This window comes from Ranitomeya variabilis, chromosome 1 (genome assembly GCF_051348905.1).
Source record: "Ranitomeya variabilis isolate aRanVar5 chromosome 1, aRanVar5.hap1, whole genome shotgun sequence".
NCBI classification, from domain to species: domain Eukaryota; kingdom Metazoa; phylum Chordata; class Amphibia; order Anura; family Dendrobatidae; genus Ranitomeya; species Ranitomeya variabilis.
In genome coordinates this window covers 226,504,194-226,531,765 of record NC_135232.1, presented here as the reverse complement: position 1 = coordinate 226,531,765, position 27,572 = coordinate 226,504,194, and the positions used below count along the sequence as shown (strand labels likewise).

The following is a 27,572-nucleotide window of genomic DNA, read 5'->3' as shown; positions in this document are numbered from 1 at the left end:
GTTTGTGTCCCTGCAGCTGCATGATTTGCGGCTGTTAGACAACCTGAGCACATGCAGGGATTGCCTGTTTGTTAGGGTATCCCCACATGTATTCAGGCTGTCTAGCAGCCGCAAATTATGCAGCTGCGGGGACACAAACATAATCTACGAGCACGCCCAAGATACTCGGAAATATAGGTAAACTGACTGAACAGCAATCTAGTCTGAACTGGTGCATAACCAAAAAAGACTTACATAGCAAATAGATCAATGGCTGCACTCAACTGTACTAAAGCAAGGAAATGTGCGATACATGAAATGTGAATAGCATAATGGCTTGTGAAATCTATGAAAAAACACATGAGATGCTTAGCACAAGATTTGGCCAAAAAATGTGAGCCCATCCACCAAACGTCAAGGTAATGTCAGATCAGATGGGTCCCTGACCTGTCTACCTAGTGTGAACACTTACCTCTGGCTAATAACATGGTAAAGCCTGCATTTATAGGAAGGTCGGAACCAACTGCGTTTGGATGTAATTAAAATCACAGCATGGTGAAGGGCGGGGCGTTCAAGTCAGAAAAAATAGTACATAGTAAATATAGGTAAACTGACTGAACAGCAATCTAGTCTGAACTGGTGCATAACCAAAAAGACTTACATAGCAAATAGATCAATGGCTGCACTCAACTGTACTAAAGCAAGGAAATGTGCAATACATGAAATGTGAATAGCATAATGGCTTGTGAAATCTATGAAAAAACACATGAGATGCTTAGCACAAGATTTGGCCAAAAAATGTGAGCCCATCCACCAAACATCAAGGTAATCTCAGATCGGATGGGTCCCTGACCTGTCTACCTAGTGTGAACACTTACCCCTGGCTAAGATACTCGAAAAACACCTGAGAATGCTCGGAAAACTTGTGTAACGAGCACACTCGCTCATCCCTAGTCCCTTCCTCAACCCTGAATAGACTAAAATGTTAGTGCATGCCCTCATCATCTCCCACTTCGACTACTGCAATATCTTCCTTTGTGTCCTCCCGCTAATCCTCTGCTTTCGTCTATGCAAATCCCTTTATTGTCTCCCAATTCCCCAACATATCAAGTTCAAACTATTCACGCTGACCTACAAAGCCATCCATAATCTGTCTCCTAAATACATCTCCCAACTTATTTCCCGATATCTTTGAACACGTAATCTCCGATCCTCCCAAGTCCTCCTTCTCTCCTCCACACTCATCATACGTTCCTCACCTAATCGCCTCCTAGACTTAACTCATCCGATTATCCGCCACACTCAGAACTTTTCAGACGGAACTTGAAAACCCAACTCTTCAAGAAAGCTTACAGCCTGCAATGACCCTCCTGCCACCTCACCACCACCAAAGCTACCGCAAACACCTATCCTGCTGTCTCGTTTTCCATTATCTGGAAGAAAGTAAGAGTAGGGCCTTCTCCTTTCTGTACCAGTCTGTCATTATTAGTTTGTTCACCGTATTTTATATTTGTATCTTATATGTAACTCCTTCTCATATACAGTACCATGGAATCAATGGTGCTCTATAAATAAATAATAAAAATAATAATGCTTTAATTTTATTTCTTTTTGCATGATGATGTTGGCCTTCTGGCTCACAAGCAGAGATCAATAAAGTCTAGACTCCAAACAGGGCAACTTTCTATAATGAGTACTGCTTTCCAATGGGAAAACAATAAACAGTGGCAGTAAGTTGTTCTCCCCACCAAATGAAAGAACAAGCCTTGTGTTGAATGTGGCTCATCATTTTTGTTTAAAAAAAAAAAAAAAGGTTTAGGATCCTGGTTTCAGTATAATTTTTTTGTTTCATTATTTATTTTCCTTATTGTGAAAATAAAATACCGGAAAGTGTTTATAGTGCCCATTCATTTTATTTCTATCAAAAATGGAAAGTGACAACAGCAATCTGTTGTATTGCAACAGGCATGTGACCTGGACTTTAAACTTTGTTTTTAATTTTCAGAATGTTGCTGCTAACCACAGAATTAATGATGCTGTAGCCAATGAAGATGGTCCTCAGGCACTTACTGGAAGGTTTATGTATGGCCCTCTTGATATGGTCACACTTACAGGAGAAAAGGTTGGTATATGGACAGATGATTTTAAATGGTCTGAAAGAGGTTATATAGGTTGAAAACAACATAGGTCGAATAAAACATAGTCATATGAAAAAGTTTGGGCACCCCTATTAATCTTAAGCTTAATGTTTTATAAAAATTGTTTTTTTTGCAACAGCTATTTCAGTTTCATATATCTAATAACTGTTGGACACAGTAATCTTTCTGCCTTGAAATGAGGTTTATTGTGCTAACAGAAAATGTGCAATCTGCATTCAAACAAAATTTGACAGGTGCATAAGTATGGGCACCCTTATCATTTTCTTGTTTAAAATACTCCTACCTACTTTTTACTGACTTACTAAAGCACTTATTTTGGTTTTGTATCCTCATTGGGCTTTGAACTTTATAGCCAGGTGTATGCAATCATGAGAAAAGCTACTTAAAGTGGCCACTTGCAAGTTGTTCTCCTGTTTGAATCTCCTCTGACGAGTGGCATCATGGGCTCCTCAAAACAACTGTCAAATGATCTGAAAACAAAGATTATTCAACATAGTTGTTCAGGGGAAGGATACAAAAAGCTGTCTCGGATATTTAACCTGTCAATTTCCTCTGTGAGGAACATAGTAAGGAAATGGAAGAACACAGGTACAGTTCTTGTTAAGGCCAGAAGTGGCAGGCCAAGAAAAACATCAGAAAGGCAGAGAAGAAGAATGGTGAGATCAGTCAAGGACAATCCTCAGACCACCTCCAGAGAGCTGCAGCATCAACTTGCTGCAGATGGTGTCACTGTGCATCGGTCAACTATACAACGCACTTTGCACAAGGAGAAGCTGTATGGGAGAGTGATGCGAAAGAAGCCGTTTCTGCAACCACGCCACAAACAGAGTCGGCTGAGGTATGCAAAAGCACATTTGGAGAAGCCAATTTCTTTTTGGAAGAAGGTTCTGTGGACTGATGAAACCAAGATTGAGTTGTTTGGTCATACAAAAAGGCGTTATGCATGGCGGCAAAAAAAACACAGTGCATTGTATAGTTGACAGATGCACAGTGACACCATCTGCAGCAAGTTGATTCTGCAGCTCTCTGGAGGTGGTCTGAGGATTGTCCTTGACTGATCTCACCATTCTTCTTCTCTGCCTTTCTGATGTTTTTCTTGGCCTGCCACTTCTGGCCTTAACAAGAACTGTACCTGTGTTCTTCCATTTCCTTACTATGTTCCTCACAGAGGAAATTGATAGGTTAAATCTCTGAGACAGCTTTTTGTATCCTTCCCCTGAACAACTATGTCGAATAATCTTTGTTTTCAGATCATTTGACAGTTGTTTTGAGGAGCCCATGATGCCACTCGTCAGAGGAGATTCAAACAGGAGAACAACTTGCAAGTGGCCACTTTAAGTAGCTTTTCTCATGATTGCATACACCTGGCTATGAAGTTCAAAGCTCAATGAGGATACAAAACCAAAAAAAGTGCTTTAGTAAGTCAGTAAAAAGTAGGTAGGAGTATTTTAAACAAGAAAATAAGGGTGCCCATACTTATGCACCTGTCAAATTTTGTTTGAATGCAGATTGCACATTTTCTGTTAGTACAATAAACCTCATTTCAAGGCAGAAACATTACTGTGTCCAACAGTTATTAGATATAAGAAACTGAAATAGCTGTTGCAAAAAAAACAATTTTTATAAAACATTAAGCTTAAGATTAATAGGGGTGCCCAAACTTTTTCATATGACTGTAGGTCCATCAATTCAAACTTTTTTCACCAGTTACATTATCCATGAGTAGAGTATTTATAACCCACATTACCATTTGTTCTGAGAAAAGCATCAAGCCATTTTTTAAATTCTGATATAGCATCTGCTATTATTACCTCTTGTGGTAGGGTATTCCACAGTCTAAGGCTATGTGCTCACGTTAAGCGTTTTTGCCATGATTTTCCACTGCGGAAACGCTTAAAAAACGCTTACAAACAGCATCCCATTGCATTCTGCAATTGATGTGCCCATGCTGCGTTTTTTTCCGCAGCGTAAACGCATCGTGGAAAAAAACGCAGCATGTTCATTATTTTTGCGGAATGGCACCAATTCTACACCCATAGACATGCATTAGAAATCCGCTTGTAAAACACATGGAAAACATGGTTAATACGCGGTAAAAACGCATATAAACTGCGTCTAAATCCGCATGCGTTTTTCCTGCCAAGAGTATGCAGAATTGACGCCGAAAATTCTGCATCTATTCTGCGACGTGGGCACATAGCCTAACTGTAAAGAATCCTTTCATATTTAGCTGCCGGAATCACATTTCTTCCACCCGTAATGAATGCCCCCTAGTCCTCAGTATGGTCTTTGGAAGTCATGTGCCAGTGTTTTGTACTCTCCACACATACTGTATTTTGCGGATTATAAGACCCACCAGATTATAAGACGCACCCCAAATTTTGAGAAGAAAAATAGGAAAAAAACTTTGTTTAATAAAATGGTGGTACTTCTTATAATCCATGCGTCTTATTGTTTACCGGGGATAGTGGCCACAGTGAAGCGGGGTCCCAGGGCCGCCGCTGGAGGAGGCAAGAGTGGAGCGTTGCTGCAGGCCGCAGGCTGGGAAGTGAGGTTTTTAGGATGTGCAGTGCGGCGTGCCGCTGCTGGTGTTTGGTCCTGCAGGTGTTCGTTCCTGCGGGTTTTCAGGGCTGCAGTTACATGGTTTCCTATTCGGTGGACTGGACTCCGGGAAAATGGCTGCCGGCTGGGAGCGGCACATGTGCAGAAGGAGATCTCGGCACCAAGATCTCAGCGCTGAGATCTCATCTCCCGAGATTTTATTGCCAAGATCCTAGATCTCATCTCCCGAGATCTTGGTGCAGAGATCTCCATTTGCGCATGCGCCGCCCCTGGCCGGCAGCCATTTTCCCGGAGTCCAGTCCACCGCATAGGAAACCATGTAACTGTGGGGGCTCTGGGCTTTCACAAGATGTTGGCAGAGCCCCCGCAGAACCGAACACCCGCAGTGGCGCAGAATCGAACACCCTCTCATCCCAGCCTGCGAACGGTAAGGTATATCCGCATTATAAGACGCGCCCTCCATTTCCCCCAAAAAATTTTTTGGGAAAAAAGTTTGTCTTATAATCTGAAAAATGCGGTATATTTATACATATAAATGAGATCAACCCAGAGGTATCTTTTTTCAAAGCTAAACAAGCACAACTGTTCCAAACTCTTGTCAAATGTGAGGCATTCCATCCCTTATTAAATCTTATTAAAATGCCACCAACCTGTGGCTACACCAAACAAAATAAACACACCGTGAAAAAACTATTGTGGGGGTGGACATTCCCTACATGATGTCTATGCTGACGTCTGCCTGTCTGCGGGGGTTGGCGCCCTAGGGGAATGTGTATTGGCGCCCCCGCTCAGCGACGGCTGGCCCTGGGGTCCCTGGATTGACCCTGACGATCCAATTGGGTTTCTCTACCCACACAATCATGTACTGAAGGTACCCCTATAATCTATACATAGATCACACCTATGAATAGGGAGTCCTAAACCCCACACCGTGTAATAAAAACAATGGAGAACATGTAGTTAGGCTTTTGACGGAGATGCCATGCACTTTGCGTACTTGCTACAGATAATTTGTGAGAAAAGTTATTAAATCCCCTCTCATGTACTTGTCACGGGATGCCTAGGTATGAAAGAGCTAATAACCCGGGCCCCTGCGATTTCCCTCAGACTAGGGAAACCCTGACTGTCCCTCTCCCAGAGTTTACACTGATGGTGTGCATGTCTGGGCCTCCTCCCTCGCCTTATCTCCTGTTTAAACCCTAGGCTGATACCACCGCACACCACCCAGTGAAGAGACCACACTTCAATACCCACAGTTAGCACAGACAAGGATAACAGAAAAATAAGCACCACGCCGCAGTCACTCAGAAATACACTATAAATGCAAAGGGCAAAACAAATACAAATATGGGAAGGAGCAAATAAGACAAAGGGAAATACACCACCAGCAACGATACTCCAACTACTAGCTCACCACTCCAGACCGAGATAACCACGCACAAGACTGAAGCTATAATCGGCGACGCCCAGTGTTCAGGAGAACTATTTAAAGGCAGTGGGCATGGCCCAGCTTCCAATCTGAGCACCAGGTAAATTAACCCCGGACCAGCTAGATAAAATCTAGCTGACGTCAATGAGCACATAGTGGACAAAAGCGGAATTACCGCTGTCTGTCGGACGACCTGGTCTGAACAGCGTCCGACATGACAGTACCCCGCCTTCTACGAGGGACCCCAGGGCCCTCATGGCTTATAGGACCCGGCTTGTCCGGATGGCGACGGTGAAACAACCTGACCAGCCGATCCGCATGAACGTCCAAGGCTGGTACCCAAGACCTCTCCTCAGGCCCATTACCACGCCAGTGTACCAAGTACTGTAAAGTGCGGCACACTACACGAGAGTCAACCACCTTGGAGACTTCAAATTCCAAATTACCATCCACCAAGACTGGAGAAGGCATTGGTGTCGTGTCCACAATACCCACCACCTTTAACAACGATCTGTGGAACACGTTGTGTATTTTATACACAGTAGGAAGCTCCAACCTGTATGCTACAGGGTTAATGACAGCGGCGACCCTAAATGGACCAATAAACCGTGGACCCAATTTAAGGGATGGTATTTTGAGTCTTATGTTTTTTGTGGATAACCACACCCAGTCATCCACACTCAGGTCCGGACCTGGCACACGCCTACTGTCAGCCACACGTTTGTACCTAGCACCCACACTCAACAGGCGCTGTTTAACATTCCTCCAGACTGATGATAATTGTGTTCCTAACTGGTCTTCCTCCGGGACGCCGGAAGAGCCCCCCTGACTCAAAGTACTGAATTGAGGATGGAGCCCGTAAACACAGAAAAACGGAGACTCCCCAGACGACTCCTGGCGGTGATTATTGATGGCAAACTCAGCCAAAGGAAGGAACTTCGACCACTCCTCCTGGTTATCTGAAACAAAGCAGCGTAAGTACTGTTCCAAATTTTGGTTCATACGCTCGGTCTGACCATTTGACTGAGGATGAAGCGCCGAAGAATGAGACAACTTGATCCCCAGCCGTGAGCAAAATGCTTTCCAAAATTTTGCCACAAACTGAGACCCCCTATCAGAAACGATGTCAGACGGAACGCCATGAAGTCTGAACCCCTCCTGCACAAATAACTGAGCCAGAGCCTTAGCGTTAGGCAACGAAGGCAAAGACACAAAGTGCGACATTTTTGAGAACCGATCAACAATCACCAAGATGACCGTGTTCCCAGCTGAAGAGGGCAAGTCAGTGATAAAATGCATGGAAATTTCCGTCCATGGCTTACTAGGAACCTCGAGAGGAAGTAGTGTGCCAACAGGACGGGAGCGGGGCGTCTTAGTCCTAGCGCACGTGGTGCAAGCTGACACGTATGAGACCACGTCCTGTTGGATCTTGGGCCACCAAAACCGACGAGACACCAACTCCAAGGTACCCCTAACCCCTGGATGGCCAGCCAGGACAGCATCATGATGCTCCGCCAAAACCTTTAAGCGGAGATGAAGCGGTACAAACGTTTTGTTGATGGGAAGCTCAGATGGTACCTCCTCCTGAGCCTTGACAATCTCAGCCTCAACCTCGGTAGTGAGAGCCGAAACCACAACACCCTTTTGGAGGATGGGTACTGGATCTTCCTGAGGCTCTTCCCCCGGAAAACACCTGGACAGAGCATCCGCCTTAGTGTTTTTAGAACCAGGTCTGTAAGTGACAAGAAAGTTGAACCGTGTGAAAAACAATGCCCAGCGAGCCTGCCTGGGAGATGGACGCTTGGCAGACTCCAAATAAAGCAAATTTTTATGGTCGGTAACAACAGTAACCTGATGAACCGACCTCTCCAAGAAGTGTCACCATTCCTCAGAGGCCAACTTGATTGCCAACAACTCTCTGTTGCCGATATCGTAGTTACGTTCAGCGGGCGACAGTTTCTTGGTAAAATAGGCCCCTGCGATTTCCCTCAGACTAGGGAAACCCTGACTGTCCCTCTACCAGAGTTTATACTGATGGTGTGCATGTCTGGGCCTCCACCCTCGCCTTATCTCCTGTTTAAACCCTAGGCTGATACCACCGCACACCACCCAGTGAAGAGACCACACTCCAATACCCTCAGTTAGCACAGACAAGGATAACGGAAAAATAAGCACCACGCCACAGTCACTCAGGAATACACTATAAATGCAAAGGGCCAAACAATTAAAAATATGGGAAGGAGCAAATAAGACCAAGGGAAATACACCACCAGCAACGATACTCCAACTACTAGCTCACCACTCCAGACCGAGATAACCACGCACAAGACTGAAGCTATAATCGGCGACGCCCAATGTTCAGGAGAACTATTTAAAGGCAGTGGGCATGGCCCAGCTTCCAATCTGAGCACCAGGTAAATTAACCCCGGACCAACTAGATAAAATCTAGCCGACGCCAATGAGCACATAGTGGACAAAAGCGGAATTACCGCTGTCTGTCGGACGACCTGGTCTGAACAGCGTCCGACATGACAGTACTGTATTACTGCATTTAACATCCACCTATACCATAAGATATATTAATATAGATTAACGTTGTCAACCATAGGATCGCGGCTGATCCAGTCTCTGCGAACTAGATCACATATATACAAATATCCCAAACAGACATGTTGCTAATGACAAGAATTAATGCCAACCAATTCCAGTGTGTACAGTCAGCCTGCAGCCGATAAACCTCTACCTCATTCCGTAGGGAATATATCACATAGGTGGGTACATTCAAGGAAAATTGGTACTCATCGTCAGGTAAGGTGCCGTCTGGCTAGTGTCTGTATAGCCTCAACGCGTTTCCCCTCTCTGGCTCATCAGGAGGCCCGATTTCATGCCATGTGTCTCGATGGTTTATGATGGTTTATCGGCTGCAGGCTGACTGTACACACTGGAATATAACGTAATATATCTCATGGTATAGGTGGATGTTAAATGCAGTAATACATGAGAGGGGATTTAATAACTTTTCTCACAAATTATCTGTAGCAAGTGCGCAAAGTGCATGGCATCTCCGTCAAAAGCCTAACTACATGTTCTCCATTGTTTTTATTGCACGGTGTGGGGTTTAGGGACTCCCTATTCATAGGTGTGATCTATGTATAGATTATAGGGGTACCTTCAGTACATGATTGTGTGGGTAGAGGGACCCAATTGGATCGTCAGGGTCAATCCAGGGACCCCAGGGCCAGCCGTCGCTGAGCGGGTGCGCCAATACGCATCCCTTAGGGCGCCAACCCCCGCAGATAGGCAGACTTCAGCATAGACATCATGTAGGGAATGTCCACCCCCACACTAGCTTTTCTACGGTGTGTTTATTTTGTTTGGTGTAGCCACAGGTTGGTGGCATTTTAATAAGATTTAATAAAGTAGTGTTTTGGGTACTATATGATTTCTTACAAATTTCTACCCCAATATATTTATTCAAACTGGTAGCATTCCATCCCTTGTAATAATCTAGTTGCCCATCTTTGAATTGACTCTAATTTCTGAATATCCTTTTTAAAATGTGGAGCCCCAATCTGGATCCCATATTAAAGATATGGACTCACAAGTGATTTATAATAGGGCAATAAATACATTTGGATCACAGGATTGGATCTCTTTTTATACACCCTAAAATCCTGTTTGCTTTTGCAGCTGCTTTCTGACGTTGAGCTTACTTGTAACCAGGATACTCAAGTCCTTCTCCTATACTGTAGTACCCAGTATATATCCATTCCATGTACATGCAGCAGTATGATTACTCTGGCCTAAGTGCATTGCTCTACATTTATCAACATTAACTCTCATCTACCAAGTGTTTGCCCATTTAGACATCTTATCCAAATCCTTTTGTAATATTGTAATGTCAGGCTCTGTTTTTAATATCCTGCATAGTTTTCTGTCATCAGGTAAGACTGCCACTTTACTCTCAATCTCACTCACAAGTTCATTAATAAAAAGATTAAGACAAATTGAGTTTAAAACAGAATTTTGTGGTTCCCACTGTTGATTATATCCCTTTTAGAGAATTAACCATTTCTAGAATCGTATCGCTTTTGGCGACAATTTGTTTCTCAATTAAATGCATGTAGTATTTGGGTTTAATTAAAAATATTGCATCTTTGCTTTCAATAGCCTCTGTGTTCCACGGTCTATTGCTGGCTGCAGAATGGGTTAAGTGAGAATCCATCAGTAAGCGCATTGGTCCAATATGAGAGTTTTGTAACTCTTTAATCTCTCTTTTTTTAGCTCCTCTCTATTTATTATCACACACCACATGACCGTTGAATGTGTAGGAAAATACAGAGACTATAAAAGCAAAATAGTTCAACCTTTTTAATGAAACAATTGCAAAAACTATTTTTTAGGCCCTGATACATGCATTTACGTAAAACAACAAAATAAAATAAAAATGAAAAAAAAAAAATTGTCTCCAGAACTGGATACTGAACATTATACAAATGAATATAAATACAATACAATAGATAAAATACAATAAATTACCATAGTTCTGGATAGGGGATAACTTTTTCTTTTTTTGGGGAGTGGTGGCTAGATGGGTGAATAGTCAGCTTTTTTTCATAAAAAAGGCACATAGAATATAATAAACACTGAAATGACAAGAAAATTCCAGTTTCTGGTTCTCTAGTCACGGATGTATCACATAATCCCACTTGGCCAGTCAGCGGCTCTTGAAACTATCGATGTGAAAAAAGAATGTGATTATTGGTTATAGGGTTGCAATGTTCCTTTTTTTTCCCTCTAGGTGGATATTCACATAATGACTCAGCCGCCATCTGGGGAATGGGTTTACTTTGATACTGAAATAACGAATAGCAGCGGTAGGATTTCTTACGTAATACCGGACCATAAAAAACTTGGAGTTGGGGTTTATCCTCTCAAAATGGTTGTCAGGTATTGTGGCATTAAACTGATATATAATATATAATAATATATAATAATGTACGTATGACATGTGATATACATTTATAATATTTTATTCCTTTTATGTTTAGGCTATTGCAGGAAACATTAATTGTGTAGTGTTTATACAGAATATTTTCTAATTATAGCTGAAAAATTACATTTACAGGACATAAACAATAAATTATCAAAATGATAAAATTACGCATTGAAGGGGTTTTATCAATACTTTTGTTTACAAAATGCTCAAAATTGGTGTAAAAAAACAAACAAAATAAAACTCTCCTTACTTTTTCCTGCTGTTCTCGTTTCGATGCTGCCCAGTCTCACAATGGTATTTAATTACTACTGCAACGATGTCTCGTCACAGGGCTCATGTGACCCCCGCAGCCAATCACTGGCTGTATTGGATCGTGTAACCTACCTCTTAAAGAACCGGTTGATTCTCATTATCACATTTTAATGCTCATTTTCCCAGCAGTGCTGTCACTGGAGGCCTGGCGAGATTGGGCACCATATTGCATACTGTACAGTGCTTTGGCAAATCTTAAACTGTGTCATCAGCATGCAGCATGGACCCCGGGTGCTGCAGTCTGCTGTCTTTCTGACATCTTAGGAACTATGCTGAATGATTAATTGAAGAATACGGCAATCTTGCTCCATTATAGATGTTTTGCTCAACATGATTTTTTGTGTTTTTTTTTCTCTCCAGTTTTTAACACCTTTAAGAGAATTTTAAGTGTTTGGTGACGTTTCTGGAGGGTCACAAACATTAGTCTTTTCTTGCTATAAAGGATCACATCAGTAATCTTCACCAGCATGAGCTTATTTAGCTTTAAAATAATGTAAGGACTTAACTATATTATTAATTGTGATTATTTTTTTCTTTTTAGGGGAGACCATACATTTGCTGACAGTTACCTCCATGTTTTACCAAAAGCAACAGAATTTGTAGTGTTCAGTATTGATGGATCTTTCGCTGCAAGTGTTTCCATTATGGGCAGTGACCCCAAAGTCCGAGCGGGAGCAGTAGATGTAGTGAGGTCTGCTTCTTTTTTTGTGCAGTAGTTTAGTATCCATCATGTATAACCAGAACCCTTCTAACACCTTCTTTATGTTAATCTAGGCACTGGCAGGATCTTGGCTACCTCATTATTTATGTGACTGGCAGACCTGACATGCAGAAGCAAAGAGTGGTGGCATGGCTTGCGCAGCACAACTTTCCGCATGGTATAGTGTCTTTTTGCGATGGATTAGTCCATGATCCTCTGCGACACAAAGCAAACTTTCTGAAAACCCTGATTCAAGATGTAAGACAAATTCAATTACTCATGTACTCTAGATATACCAATTGAAAAAATATGTTTAAAATCATACATTTATTGCTAAGCAAATTTTTAATTGGATCAAATTCAGACCAAAGTTGTGACTTTAGCCTCCAGTCATAAGGTGTCATGATTTACTCCTGTCAATGTATCATTTAAAATGTTTTTAATCCACAGACATTTTCCATTTTTCTCTCCCCTTCTTGCAAGTGCCATAACTTTTTATTTTTCTACCTACTAGTTGTACTTTTGAATGACACCGTTCATTTTATCATGTGATGCACTGGAAATCGGGGAAAACTTTTTCAGCACTCTGAGCTAACGTAAACGCATATTTAGCTCTTTAAAAAAAAAGTCTAGTAATACTTTTTCATTACTTTTATATGGTTAATCCGTTCCTCAGTTAGTGAGATATCAGTTTTTGAATTGATACGCAAATTAGGCTGAAAATATGAAGCCTCTGTCACTCCAGATCTATTGCCCACCCCGCACCACCTCCTCCTGCATAACATACTGTGTAACTTCAGGCTAAGGAGCCATCAGTCAAACAGGAGGCGGTGGCGCTGTGCGGGGCATAGAGCTGGAGTGGCAGAGGCTTCTGATCTACAGCTTCACTTGATGTCAATTAAAAACACGCTGATTTCTAAGTGACAGAGGAAAGGAATGGCCATGTAAAGGTATTGTTAAACTTGTCTGTAAAAGAGCTACATGCGCATATACCATAAAGAGTTTGTGGGTAAAATCCTGCTGAGATTCCCTTATATCCTTTCTAGATAAGTAGATGCTGAACTAATCAATGGGATTTTTGACTAGATTTTAACTGAAGCTCATTTGGCACGGGAAGGGGGGAGGGGTTAAAAAAAACACCAAATAATAGTAAAAAACTAAAAAAAAATCACATCATATACTTCTCCCATCTTGCAGCCATGTTCTTTCATGGACTGCCAGCATCAACATTTGATGTGACAGCTGCAGCCAATCAGCTAGTGCTGAATGGCTGCAGCATTCTGTTTCTGTCTGAATCAAGATCCCTTTTAGGGGGTAGAGGCATTCAAATTTACATCTGCTAAATTGAGTTATGATCACTGTAAAATGTATCGGCACCTGAAAAGCAAAGGGAAATGGATAACAGCCTTCCCTTGTATGAGTGTCTGTACAGATATTGCAGATTATAAATTACTGAACACCTGTAAGGATTATCTACAACATATCACTAACAACCCTTTGCTCTACCTTTACCTTTATATATTTCAATAGAGAGGGATGCATGCAAATACAGCCATTTCTCTGTTCTGTAATAATAGAAATAGACCCATATTTTTCTTCCGTGATATTTACTATTATGTATTATGTAATAATTATATTTTAAAATGAATCTGCACTTTTACAAAACTTTTGACATGTCAGAAGTTTTGATTGGTTGGGGTCCGAGTGCTGACACTTCCACAAGTCACCAAATTTAAGGAGAAGAAGCCCTGATTTCCTTTTGAAACTGAAGGTTAACACAGTATGGAAAGTCTATGAGCGATACTTAGCCTTTGAGGAAACCAATTAGAAATAAGCCCCAAATTATTTAGTCATAAATAATCACGTAAGTATGAAATAATCCTGACAAAGGTGTATACCGAAAAGCGCGTCGGGAGGGGCACCACACTGACTGGACCACACAGTTTTTATTATTATTATTATTATTATTATTATTATTTTTATATTATTATTATTATATATTTTTATAGCACCATTTATTCCATGGCGCTTTACATGTGAAAAGGGGGCAAATGTAGACTAATACATTAAACATGAGCAAAAAACAAGGCACTAACAGGTACAGAAGGAGGGAGGACCCTGCCCGCGAGCCTTGAGGAACACCGACAGACAAGGGGCGAAGTAAGGAGGTGGTGTGGGAGAGGTAGACACTGAATGTTCGGTCTGTTAGATATGACGAGATCCAGGATAGGGCCAAGTCTGTGATGTCAAGAGATGAGAGGATCTGTAGCAGAAGGGAGTGGTCCACAGTGTCAAAGGCAAAAGACAGGTCCAGGAGAAGGAGGACAGAGTAGTGTCACTTGCTCTTGGCAGTTAGTAGGTCATTGGTGACTTTAGTTAGGGCAATTTCAGTTGAGTGATGGGGTCGGAAGCCAGATTGTAACCCGTCAAAGAGGGAGGAGAGGTGGGAGGACAGTTCAAGATGGACATGTTCCAGTAGTTTTGAGGCATAAGGGAGAAGAGATATCGGGCGATAGCTAGACACAGAGGATAGGTCGAGGGAGGGCTTTTTGAGGATGGGTGTGATCTTGGCATGTTTGAAGGATGAGGGGAAGACACCTGTTGTGAGGGAGAGGTTTTTATGTTTATTTACTTACCGTTTATACTCGAGTATAAGCCGAGATTTTCAGCCCATTTTGGGGGGCTGAAAGTCCCCCTCTCGGCTTATACTCGAGTCATACGCAGGGGTCGGCAGGGGAGGGGTAGCGGGGGCTGTCTTATTATACTCACCTGCTCCTGGCACGGTCCCTGCACGTCTTGTCCCCGGCGCCGGCAGCTTCTTCCTGTACTGAGCGGTCACATGGTACCGCTCATTACAGTAATGAATATGTGGCTCCACCTCCCATAGGGGTGGAGCCACATATTCATTACTGTAATGAGCAGTAATGGTGACCACTCAGTACAGGAAGAAGCAGCAGCGCCGGGGAAAAGACATGCAGGGACCGTGCCAGGAGCAGGTGAGTATAGTGGGGAGGGGGAGCGCAGCGCTGCGCAATATTCACCTGTTCCCCGTTCCAGCCGCTGCTCCGTCTTCAGCATCTTCTGCAGTGACGCTCAGGTCAGAGGTCGCGAAGACGTGGTTAGTGCGCGCCCTCTGTCTGAACGTCAGTGCAGAAGACGCTGAAGATGGAGCGGCGCCGGAACGAGGAGCAGGTGAATATTGAAAGTGCCAGGGGCCTGAGCGATGGAGAGGTGAGTATGTGATTATTTTTTTTATCGCAGCAAATGGGGCAAGTGTCTGTATGGAGCATCTATGGGGCTATAACGTTTGTGCAGCACTATATGGGGCAAGTGTCTGTATGGGGCCATAATCAGCAATTGTGCAGCACTATATGGGGCAAGTGTCTGTATGGGGCCATAATCAACGTTTGTGCAGCACTATATGGGGCAAATGTCTGTATAGAGCATCTTATGGGGCCATAACGTTTGTGCAGCACTATATGGGGCAAGTGTCTTTATAGGGCCATAATCAACGTTTGTGCAGCACTATATGGGGCAAATATCTTTATGGAGCATCTTATGGGGCCATAATCAACATTTGTGCAGCATTATATTGGGCAAATGTGTCTATGGAGCATCTTATGGGGCCATTATTAACCTTTATGCGGGATTATATGGGGCATATTTTAATATGGAGCATCTTATGGGGCCCATCATAAACTTTATGGATTATTATATGGGGCTCCTGATTCAATATGGATATTCAAAAACACTTAACCTACTGATGTCTCAATAAATTTTACTTTTATTGGTATCTATTTTTACTTTTGACATCTACCGGTAGCTACTGCATTTCCCACCCTAGGCCTATACTCGAGTCATTAAGTTTTCCCAGTTTTTTGTGGCAAAATTAGGGGGGTCGGCTTATACTCGAGTACATACGGTACATGCTTTATGTGTGTCTTGCTGTCACTACTCAGTGATTATTTTGCTAGCATGCTCCTATCATACCATACCCATACTTATCTTTTTTGTATGTTTTTCTATATGTAGATTGGTGTTTATTTGTATCTCAATATATGTGACAAGCAGTCGTGTATATTGGATAGTATATTTAATTTAATTCATATACAGCTCTGGCAAAAATTAAGAGACCACTGCAAAATGTTCAGTTTGTCTGATTTTTCTCTTTATAGGTATATTTTTGAGTAAAATGTAAATTGTTCTTTTATTCTATAAACTTCTGACAACATGTCTCCGAATTTCCAAGCAATAAATGTATTTTCTTTCTGACAAAGAAAAATGGTAAAAAAACAAACAAAAAACAGTACATTCAGACCTCAAATAATACAAGTTCATAATCATTTAGAAACAACAATACTAATGTTTTAACTCAGGAAGAGTTCAGAAATCAATATTGTGTGGAATAACCATGATTTTTAATCACAGCTTTCATGCGTCTTGGCATGCTTTCCACCAGTCTTTCACACTGCTTCTGGCGCAAAAATTTAAGCAGTTCTTTGATGGCTTGTGACTATCCATCATCCTCTTGATTACATTCCAGAGGTTTTCAATGGGGTTCAGGTCTAGAGATTGGGCTGCCCATGACAGGGTTTTGATGTGGCGGTCTCTTGATTTTTGCCAGAGCTGTATATTCCTTATATTTGGGGACATCATAGTATATTTATATGGGTCCCCGTATGAAATAAAGCTTTGGTACATCCATCTTGCCCAGGTGCCATATTTGGTTATAAGACACTACTTAAGTCTTTATATTGTAACGCTATGAACATACACTATGTACCTGCTTACTTTTGTGGTCCATTTATGTATACATTTGTAGATATCATTCTTTTTGATTCTTGTGATTTTATTATTTTTTTACCATGTTTATATTGTTTATATATGTCTTATGTGATGGGTGTGTGCCTGTTTTCCTCAGTGCCACCATGGAACCAACCATATGTTCTATAAAGGTTTTGTTTATAATTTGATACCTATGTGATTATTTACTTCTTTTTAGTGATTGGTGAGGATCTCAGCACTTGGAGCCCCACCGATTGACACTTCTGATATGTTTTATGCCCTTTCAAAAGATTTGTGCAGTTAATCCTTTAAATAATATGTACTATAATATTTAATGTTATTGAATGATATTTTGCGTATAAACTCTGTGGTATATGGTCACACAATATATATATCATTATGTAGTATATTATGGTTTAAATACGTGCATATATTTTTGCAGGTACACATGAAAATCCATGCAGCTTATGGCTCCACAAAAGACATTTCAGTATACAGCTCTATAGGTTTGTCACCAATGCAGATTTTTATTGTAGGCCGACCCACCAAGAAGTTACAACACCAGTGTCAGGTAAGAAGCTGAGAGTTACTGTACTGAAATAATACTATTTAGTGAACTTTCCATTTTCCTGGCAAAGGCAATAGAGAAAGCTAATCTGTCAACAGATTTCACAATAATAGCAATATAAACTGCATGCATTATTAAATAGGCCTCTTAGGCGAGATGCGACTGATTTGTGTACTTTCAAACCTATGTCAGAATGACATTATTATTATGAGTCCAGCTATAGAATAAAATGGCTCATTAGCCAAAGTGTATTCAGTCATCTGACAGCCGCAGTTTGCACCGAGTAGTGTGAGATCTCAGCAGCTGCAGGGACACTGAGTAGCTGTCAAACAGGCGATGTAGGCACAAATTGAGTTAAATGTCATAATTGACATGCAAATCTGATAGGAAGCCCAAAAGAATAAAAAAGTCTCAATATGAATAACGCAAGAATACCACAATATCAAAATAGGATAAAGACGTAATGTTATAAAATATCGAAATTTTGTATTATATTGACATAAATTGTAATTCTAGGTTTGGATCTATTTTATTGGTTTACCATTAAAAGGGAACCTGTCATTGGTTTACCATTAAAAGGGAACCTGTCACATGAAGCTTGGTGTCCTACCTAAAGCAGTAGATGCCAAACAGATCAAAGAGGTCTTTCTGACCATTGGTATACTGGCAATATTCACTTTCTCTAGCAGTGCTCTACTTGATTTACTATCTCCTCTCTGGTGGTCTTTAGCCTAAAGGTACCTTCACACGAAACGACTTTGTAACGATATCGCTAGCGATCCGTGACGTTGCAGCGTCCTGGCTAGCGATATCGTTTAGTTTGACACGCAGCAGCGATCAGGATCCTGCTGTGATGTCGCTGGTCGCTGAATAAAGTCCAGAACTTTATTTGGTCGTTCGATCGCCGTGTATCGTTGTGTTTGACAGCAAAAGCAACGATACCAGCGATGTTTTACACTGGTAACCAGGGTAAACATCGGGTTACCTAGCGCAGGGCCGCGCTTAGTAACCCGATGTTTACCCTGGTTACCAGCGTAAAAGTAAAAAAAACAAACAGTACATACTCACCTGCGCGTCCCCCAGCGTCTGCTTCCTGCACTGACTGAGCGCCGGCCCTAAAGTGAAAGTGAAAGCACAGCGGTGACGTCACCGCTGTGCTGTTAGGGCCGGAGCTCAGTCAGTGTCAGGAAGCAGACGCCGGGGGACGCGCAGGTGAGTATGTACTGTTTGTTTTTTTTACTTTTACGCTGGTAACCAGGGTAAACATCGGGTTACTAAGCGCGGCCCTGCGCTTAGTAACCCGATGTTTACCCTGGTTACCCGGGGACCTCGGCATGGTTGGTCGCTGGAGAGCGGTCTGTGTGACAGCTCTCCAGCGACCAAACAGCGACGCTGCAGCGATCGGCATCGTTGTCGCTATCGCTGCAGCGTCGCTTCGTGTGAAGGTACCTTTAAGGTGTCATATGGAAGTGCTGGTATTGCATGTTGTACACAATAGTGTATTATGTTGGTAATACATAGGCATTACCCATAATATGTATAATTGTGTTTTTTAAATATATATTATTTTATCATTGAGATAATAGAAAGTTTGGCATATTTTAGATCATTACGTCTTGGTCCTGCATTTATCTTAGGCCTCTTTCACACCTCCGTCTTTCTTTTTCCGTCGCAATGCGTCGTTTTGTGAAAAAAACGGATCCAGCAAATGTTTCTGCTGGATCCGTTTCTTTTCTCATAGACTTGTATTAGCGACGGATTGTGACGGATGGCCTTCCGTTTCATCTGTCGTGCCCTGGATCCGTCGTAAAATTGCAGTCCGTCGGATGGATACAACGCACAGAGGAACGTTTTTTCGGTACGTCGGAAAATCGCTCAGCGACGGATCCTGCAATGTCCGTCATTAGCTATAATGGAAGCCTATGGATGCAGGATCCGTCGCTGACTGTCAAAAGCAGGAATCCAGCGACCCGTTCCGTCTTTTGAAACTGAGCATGCGTGGAAGAATTTCCCGTCAGGGAAATTCTCTCTCGCCCTCTCTCTTTTTACTATTGATGCTGCCTATGCAGCATCAATAGTAAAAAGATATAATGTTAAAAATAATAAAAAAATTAAAAAATTGTGATATTCTTACCTTCCGGCGTCCCCCGCAGCCTTCCCGATGCTCGTGATGCTGCCGGCAGCTCCCGTTCCCAGTAATACCTTGCGAAATTACCAGATGACGTAGCAGTCTCGTGAGACCGCTACGTCATCACAGGTCATTGTCTCGGTGCGGGAAGGCTGCGGGGGACGCCTGGAAGGTAAGAATATTACGATTTTTAATTTTTTTAAATTATTTTTAACCTGGGTTGTGTTGTGTATGCGTTTTCGCAGTGGAAAAACGCGGCGAAGATGCATACACAACGTGTGCACATAGCCTCGATGGGTCCGTCAGAAAAACGGGCCCAGTGCACCCGTTTTTTACAATCTGCACAGGATCCGTCTTTTCAACATTTTGACGGATTGTGACTGATTGTAAAAAACGCAAGTGTGAAAGAAGTCTTATTTTGATATTAATCTGTGAAGGATTATGCAGCTATTCTAACACGAAATGCAGCATTTGTTTAGTAATAATTGCAATATGTATTGTGAAATCAGGTGACAGATCTGCTTAAAGACTTCTGACCGTTCAGTCCAAAAAACACTGATACACTAAGACAGGGGTGGGCAATTAATTTTCCCGAGGGGCCACATGACAGACCATGACTGTTGTGGAGGGCAGAGCCAATAGCTTGAAATTAATTCTACTCAATATTAATTTATTAATATTAATTGCATCACTTAATATTGAGCAGTATTAAGTATGCTGATACCCCCTATATATCTTTGAACTCAAGTACAGCCCCTTCTGTATATCTTATGAACCCCGCACAGCCCCTTATATACAACATGAGCCTCATACAAGCCACACACAGCCTCCCTATATACAGCATGAGCCCAACACAGCCTCCCTATATACAGCATGAGCCCAACACAGCCTCCCTATATACAGCATGAGCCCAACACAGCCTCCCTATATACAGCATGAGCCCAACACAGCCTCCCTATATACAGCATGAGCCCCACATAGCCTCCCTATATACAGCATGAGCCCAACACAGCCTCCCTATATACAGCATGAGCCCAACACAGCCTCCCTACATACAGCATGAGCCCAACACAGCCTCCCTATATACAGCATGAGCCACACACAGCCTCCCTATATACAGCATGAGCCACACACAGCCTCCCTATCCTATATACAGCATGAGCCACACACAGCCTCCCTATATACAGCATGAGCCCCACACAGCTTCCCTATATATATTGCATGAGCCACACACAGCCTCCCTATATACAGCATGAGCCACACACAGCCTCCCTATATACAGCATGAGCCCAGCACAGCCTCCCCATATACAGCATGAGCCCCACACATCCTCCCTATATACAGCATGAGCCCCACACAGCCTCCCTATATACAGCATGAGCCCAGCACAGCCTCCCCATATACAGCATGAGCCCCACACATCCTCCCTATATACAGCATGAGCCCCACACAGCCTCCCCATATACAGCATGAGCCCCACACATCCTCCCTATATACAGCATGAGCCCCACACAGCCTCCCTATATACAGCATGAGCCCAGCACAGCCTCCCTATATAGGTTATAGGTATGGTTAATTCCAAGCAGCCACAATTTTAAGCATGCCCTAAAAAGCATATCTCTTCTATTCAGTCCTATCACCTTACCAATGTCACAGTTCTTCCTTCCTAAATGTTTTTTTCTGCTCCGTTTTGTCATCTGTTCCTATACCATCCATACACTCAATAGCTCTTTTAGGCTCCATTCATTAAGACTGGCGTTGTGCACTTTAGTCTTAATCCATGGGTCTGCTGGAGTAAAATGCACCTAATTAATTAAGAGGCGCACACCACTTAATGAATGAGTTGCACCTTACAAAAAGACATGTTAAAAATAATACTTGCCCTCTCTCATCTCCTGCAGCTCTTATTTCTGGTAGTACTGTTCTACAATTCAAATATCACATGAATAATTGCATATAATTAAAGTGATCATTCCCGTTTATCCTTGCAGTTTATCACCGAGGGCTATGCTTCCCACCTTGCCCAACTGGAATACAGTCACAGATCACGGCCTGCCAAAAACACAAACAGGATAGCACTGCGGAAGGGAAGCTTCTGTCTCCCTGGTCAGCCAGACTTTCTGAGAAAGAGGAATCACTTGCTTCGTACTATCTCATCACAACCAACTAGTAGCAGCAACCACAAACCGGAAAGAACACAAAGTCAGTCTGAGAGTGACCGTGATCGGGAAAAGGAACGTAGCCAAAGAAGTATGAGTATTGCGGCAGGATGCTGGGGCAGGAGTGCAGCCAACACCAAGCTGGAATCTGGCGTTTTAAGTCAGAAATGAGCTCCCGTAAATGTCTGGACATTTTCTTGTGCGCTTGGCTCTTGTCAGTTGAAGGTAGGGTAGGGACAAAAGTGAGAGGCACAACTTTGTTGAAGAGACAGTGCTGACAAAATGGTGCTACTATGAAACAACAATAGCAAAGCTGGTGAACAGAAGTGTTGAACTGCAGGCCTTACAAGGGTAGTTATGCCCAGGAGATAATTATCTGAGAACCACAGAGGGGGGCAAATCAAATTCGTCAGTAGCCCAATGTGTTTTTTTTTTTTTTAAAGCAAGTTCAAGGACTTACAGATGTAAATACGTGCCTCCTATACCGTAGCCATCTCTGAAATGTTACTAAACGAATGCACAGCACACATCCTGTCAAGTAGTAAAGTATATTGTTCACATTTGCCTAGAAACTTGAGAGCCGGTAACTGTACTCAAGAAGAGGCAGCCTCCACAGAACAAGATGGAAACTGGGGAGTCCGACTTGACTTCAAGTTCTGCCCTTCTTGGCTTTCTGTCTTGTAAACTAAGGCACAACAAATTACAAAAACAGAATCGTTTCTTTCCTTTTTTTTTCCTGTAAAAGAAGGAGGATAATTTTCATGCAATCACAATATTCCAGTATCTCTTAACAGTCTGCCTTGCTCATTTCAATGTTGTGGACCTATGTAAAGAACACCTTTATAACCAGATGTGCGCAGGTAAACTTTGCTGTAACTTTGGTGATCAGAGGAGTCCAAACCAGTATCCGAAGTCCTTTTGTATCTAAAGTTCTTACGATTCTGTAATTGTCCAGTTTGCTGCTTTTGCGTGTAGTTGCTCAACTGTACAACCTCATTGTTTTCTTTGCACTGATAATTTTTAGATTGGAGACCTGTTACCATCTCATGTAGCTACACATCCTTGTCTGTAGTGCATGGTCATTTAAATATTGCTAAACCAGGGGATAGATATTATTATTATTATTATTATTATTATTATTTTGTGCTGTGGTTTCACCCCAGATACAGAATTCAAGCAAACGTGCCCCAAGAAAAAAAAAGAAGGTAGAAATAAAAAAAGGCCATATCTCAATTTCCAAAGCTCTGCTATTAACGAAGGAGACACTATATGCACCTGTATGATCACTGTATAGTACCTCTACATGCACTCCTCTCTCTAAGGCTAAAGGAAGAAAGCGCTAAACAGCAAATTTGATTTCACACCATTTAGACTGATCAGCCACTTTTCAACGTGCAATTTTAGTAAATTGCTATACATACTTTAGCACTGTGAAATCTTCCTGAATGTCAATTAAAGAGATGAACAAAAGCCCAAAAAATAAGATTTCCAGCTTGATTGAAAAGGGTTGTCTATACCTGGTAAAATCTTCGGCAGGCGCGGCCAAATCCTAATAGTGTAGTTAGGATTTGGCTTCACATGCCGTTTCAAGCGGTTATTACGTGACCACAAGTATGCGATTTGCATAATTTCGGTAATGTGCCGAGTAGAATCCCAGCTTCGTTTCTCAGTTGAACATTGCAAGATGTGACTGAGACTCTAGTTGTCACATAATGCAAGGCTCCAAATCGCATACTTGTGGTCAGATGACGGCCTCTGGAACCAACAAATGGAGGCAAGTTCTAACTGTGTGTGTATTACACATCATAGGCAATTTGACAAGCTGGAGATTTCACCAGGGTTGGTTAACCCCTTTAAAATGTTAGAATACGTATGCAGTTTTGCTGTTAACAGTTGTGAGTTATCATTCTGGCTTGATAGGAAATATAACTGCCAGTTTAAGATTGTTTTAACCTGTAGAGAGCGAGTTCTATCATTTACCTGCATATACCGCAACATCATAATAATGTAAACCCCTCCACAAAAGCTTATTTTAATTTTACATTTTTAATAATGGGAAGATTAGATATAAGATAAATTCATCTTACATTGCACATTATATAGTAGACATTCACCTATTGATATTCTTTTTCCAAAAAAAAATATTTTTACAAATAATATTTACCTTTATATTTCTATAATTGTTACAACTGGTATTTGAGGATACCTTTTACATGACTGCAAAAATGGAAAGAGTAGCGGTCATAGTCGTTTAAAGGTAACCGGTCATCTCCCAAAAAGCTATTCACCTGCATATATAGTGGTAATCTGCAGGTAAGTAGTATTTAAAAACATACCTGGCTGCCTTACTGGAGCAGCAGCTGCAGGGGAGAAATGAAGTTATATTCTTCCTGCAGCTGCTCACTATTACAGTCACTGCTCACTATACTGTGAACATTCTAGAATCACTCGCTGGCACTCTAATTGACAGTGTGCTATGCATACGCTTCAGAGCAATGTGTCAGAGAGTGATGAACGTAACCTCTCCGCTGCACTGCCCCAATGACGAAGTGAGTGGCTGCAGTAAGAATATAGTTTAATCTTCTGCATAAAGCTACTTCTCCAGTACACCGACCAGGCATGATTGAAACGCTAATTACCTGGAGATAGCCACTAAGTTATTCCTAGGTAAATTGCATTTCTGAAGATGATCGGTTCCTTTTATAGAGATGTGTTGATAACTTACCACTTACAATATAAAGCACAGTAAACTTTGTGTATTGTAAGCTGTTAGCTAAGGGGCTGTGGCTGTATATGGTTGTATAATGACCCTGAAGGCCATCGCATACAACTTTAGGTAAGGTCACTGCTAAATGGAATGAGACTCATCTTTAACTGGGAAAATGACACGTATATAACAAATGTTTATAGAGAATTAGATATGGCCTTTCAGATAGTGAATGCAAGCAACAAGAAAATTGCACAAAGAGAGAAAGTATGTAAATTTATTGTCGTGCAAGGGATGATAAACTATTGTGTGTAGATATTGTACAACATACAAATGTAAATGTTCAGAAAAGTGGTTATATAAAAGTGAAAGTTATTTATTTATGTAGAAAATGTCTAGGGAGCGGGAGATCCTTTTTAATTAATATAAAAAAAAATAAAAAGTAGCTTTTTTTTTCAGGCAGTATGTACAAAGCAATTAAATTAAAGGACCAAGTATAATGTAATTGTCATTTGCATAAGTGCAATATTCTAGATTTATCCTCATTGCTCCATATATCCCATGTAGAATTGACAATCATACTCTGTATATCCTCATATGTTCGCTCTTTGTTAAGCTTTCTCAAAGCATTCTGCTTTTCCTGACTATGGGTCGTTGAATCTTTGCCACGTGGAAATGACATAACGGAAATATATGTTTTGACTGCAATAATAGAAGAAGGTGTACAAAAAGTAGGTCTGTTCTATGAGATTCCATCGTGAAGGTTATAGGAAAAGTAAAGTCCAGCTCATCATTACCTGTTAGATAATATGTGATTACCATGTTAGCTTGTACTCATTTTCCAAAAGCAATAGTCAAAATCGGCTTCTAAATAGGGTTGGGGCCAGCTTGCCCTGAAATAGCTGTGTGTGTAAGTGACAATGCCTATTCTTTATCAGTTTGAAACTGCTATAGTTTTTGTCTCTGTTGCTTCGGAAGGCCTAACCACAACCTTGTCTGTTACTCTTATGAGAAGTTGTATCCTTTGATTCAACATCTTAGTCTCAAATAACCAAAAAGAAATAAAAAATAAGTTTACAATGTTAGAAAAAAAATACAATAAATGAAAACCAGAGGTTATTTTACCTTCCAGATTCCAACTCTTTCACTGATAGCTGGCTGTTGTACACACCACTAGCATTGATGGAGTTAATGCAATTTTTCTCCCATGTATAGGATCCTGCACTTTCTGAAGCCCGGACAGAAAGGTATTTTACCTTTGCTGCATTTCCTAAAAGTTCCTGTAGCCTTACATTTCTCTTGTTATCTCCAGGATTATAATCTAGACTGTCAGTTTTCTATGTAATAATTTATTTATAAGGAGTTACTTGTTGGGTATAACAGTAACAGTTGGTGTGCAGATGTACAAGAGACTTTAACATGACTATGAACTCTTTCAAATGTCTGTCTGCTGCTCCCTGGTTTTCATTTTTTGTATTACTTTGGTGTGTGTACAAATACTATTTTGCTTGTATGTGTGTGTGTTGTTTTTAGGCCTCTGTGCTTTCTGTGCAGTACCCATTGTACGTTACACAGATTAAAGATTTGGGAAGGCTCTTGGTTTTATTTATTGCGTCTCTGAATCGACGACAAAAGAAAAATTATATTTCTGACTTGACAAGGGAACTGTGTCTTCTTGAGACTTAAAGCGAATATGAATCCCCAAAGTCGCCATGTCCTTAACCAATGAGAGCTTAATCAGTTGAAACTTTTTTCCTCCATTGGAGCGCTTTACATCCTCAGGTTTCACAGGCTTCGAGAAACCAGGCAATTTGCCAACTCGTACCATACTATTTTTTTGCCATTCAGATGTCTGCAGGGTGTTGGACCTAATAAGAAACTCCAACCTACATTAGGAATTGGGAATGTGAACTAGATAATATATTTTAAGAATATGCATTATTAGAGCTGAATTTGATGTTTCACAAAACAGATCTGTCAGCAGCAGGCAACAAATAACTCTGCACTGCCATTTTGGAGAAGTGCAGATGAGCTAGGACCAGCTAATGATGTAAAATAGCTATAATGATGTCGATGGCACAACAACATAAAATCGGTCAGGCACAGTACTGTGTCAGAGCAGATAGTGCAAAGAAGCACAAGGCTAAAGGCCCCGTCTCACTAAGCGATTTACCAACGATCACGACCAGCGATACGACCTGGCCGTGATCGTTGGTAAGTCGTTGTGTGGTCGCTGGGGAGCTGTCACACAGACCGCTCTCCAGCGACCAACGATCAGGGGAACGACTTCGGCATCATTGAAACTGTCTTCAACGATGCCGAAGTCCCCCTGCAGCACCCGGGTAACCAGGGTAAACATCGGGTTACTAAGCGCAGGGCCGCGCTTAGTAACCCGATGTTTACCCTGGTTACCAAAAAAAACAAACACTACATACTCGCCTTTCGGTGTCCAGGTCCCTTGCCGTCTGCTTCCTGCTCTGACTGAGATCCGGCCGTACAGTGAGAGCAGAGCGCAGCGGTGACGTCACTGCTGTGCTCTCACTTCTCACTGTACGGCCGGCAGTCAGTGAGAGCAGGAAGCAGACGGCAAGGGACCTGGACACCGAAAGGCGAGTATGTATTGTTTGTTTTTTTTGGTAACCAGGGTAAACATCGGGTTACTAAGCGCGGCCCTGCGCTTAGTAACCCGATGTTTACCCTGGTTACCAGTGAAGACATCGCTGGATCGGTGTCACACACACCGATTCAGCGATGTCAGCGGGGCCTCAACGACCAAAAAAAGGTCCAGGCCATTCCGACACGACCAGCGATCTCACAGCAGGGGCCTGGTCGCTGGTACGTGTCACACATAGCGAGATCGCTATGGAGGTCGCTGTTGCGTCACAAAACTTGTGACTCAGCAGCGATCTCGCTAGCGATCTCGCTATGTGAGACGGGGCCTTAATTCTACACTTAGATTAACTTGATGATAACTCAGATTCAGAAAGGTGGGGCTAGTAAGAAGCACAAATACAGGAGAGGGAGAGGGGTGTCTGCAGCACTGAAGAGAAACAAGTGCTGCTTGGAAATGTAGTTTTAGCAGATA

At 41.9% G+C, this 27,572-nt stretch overlaps 1 protein-coding gene across 9 annotated transcripts in view; it reads left to right on the top strand.

Annotated features, from left to right (window-relative positions):
* The window catches only part of PITPNM2 (phosphatidylinositol transfer protein membrane associated 2), a 441,487-nt gene extending 415,405 nt beyond the window's left edge, over positions 1–26,082 (top strand). For all 9 annotated transcript variants that reach the window (XM_077293187.1, XM_077293186.1, XM_077293190.1 and 6 more), the window contains 6 exons: positions 1,985–2,101; positions 10,931–11,079; positions 11,982–12,131; positions 12,215–12,398; positions 17,368–17,496; positions 21,613–26,082. In XM_077293187.1, the coding sequence (XP_077149302.1) occupies positions 1,985–2,101; positions 10,931–11,079; positions 11,982–12,131; positions 12,215–12,398; positions 17,368–17,496; positions 21,613–21,951 (1,068 nt within the window). In that variant the 3' untranslated portion in view covers positions 21,952–26,082. The remainder of the gene's footprint in view (positions 1–1,984; positions 2,102–10,930; positions 11,080–11,981; positions 12,132–12,214; positions 12,399–17,367; positions 17,497–21,612) is intronic.
* Positions 26,083–27,572: the final 1,490 nt, after the last annotated feature.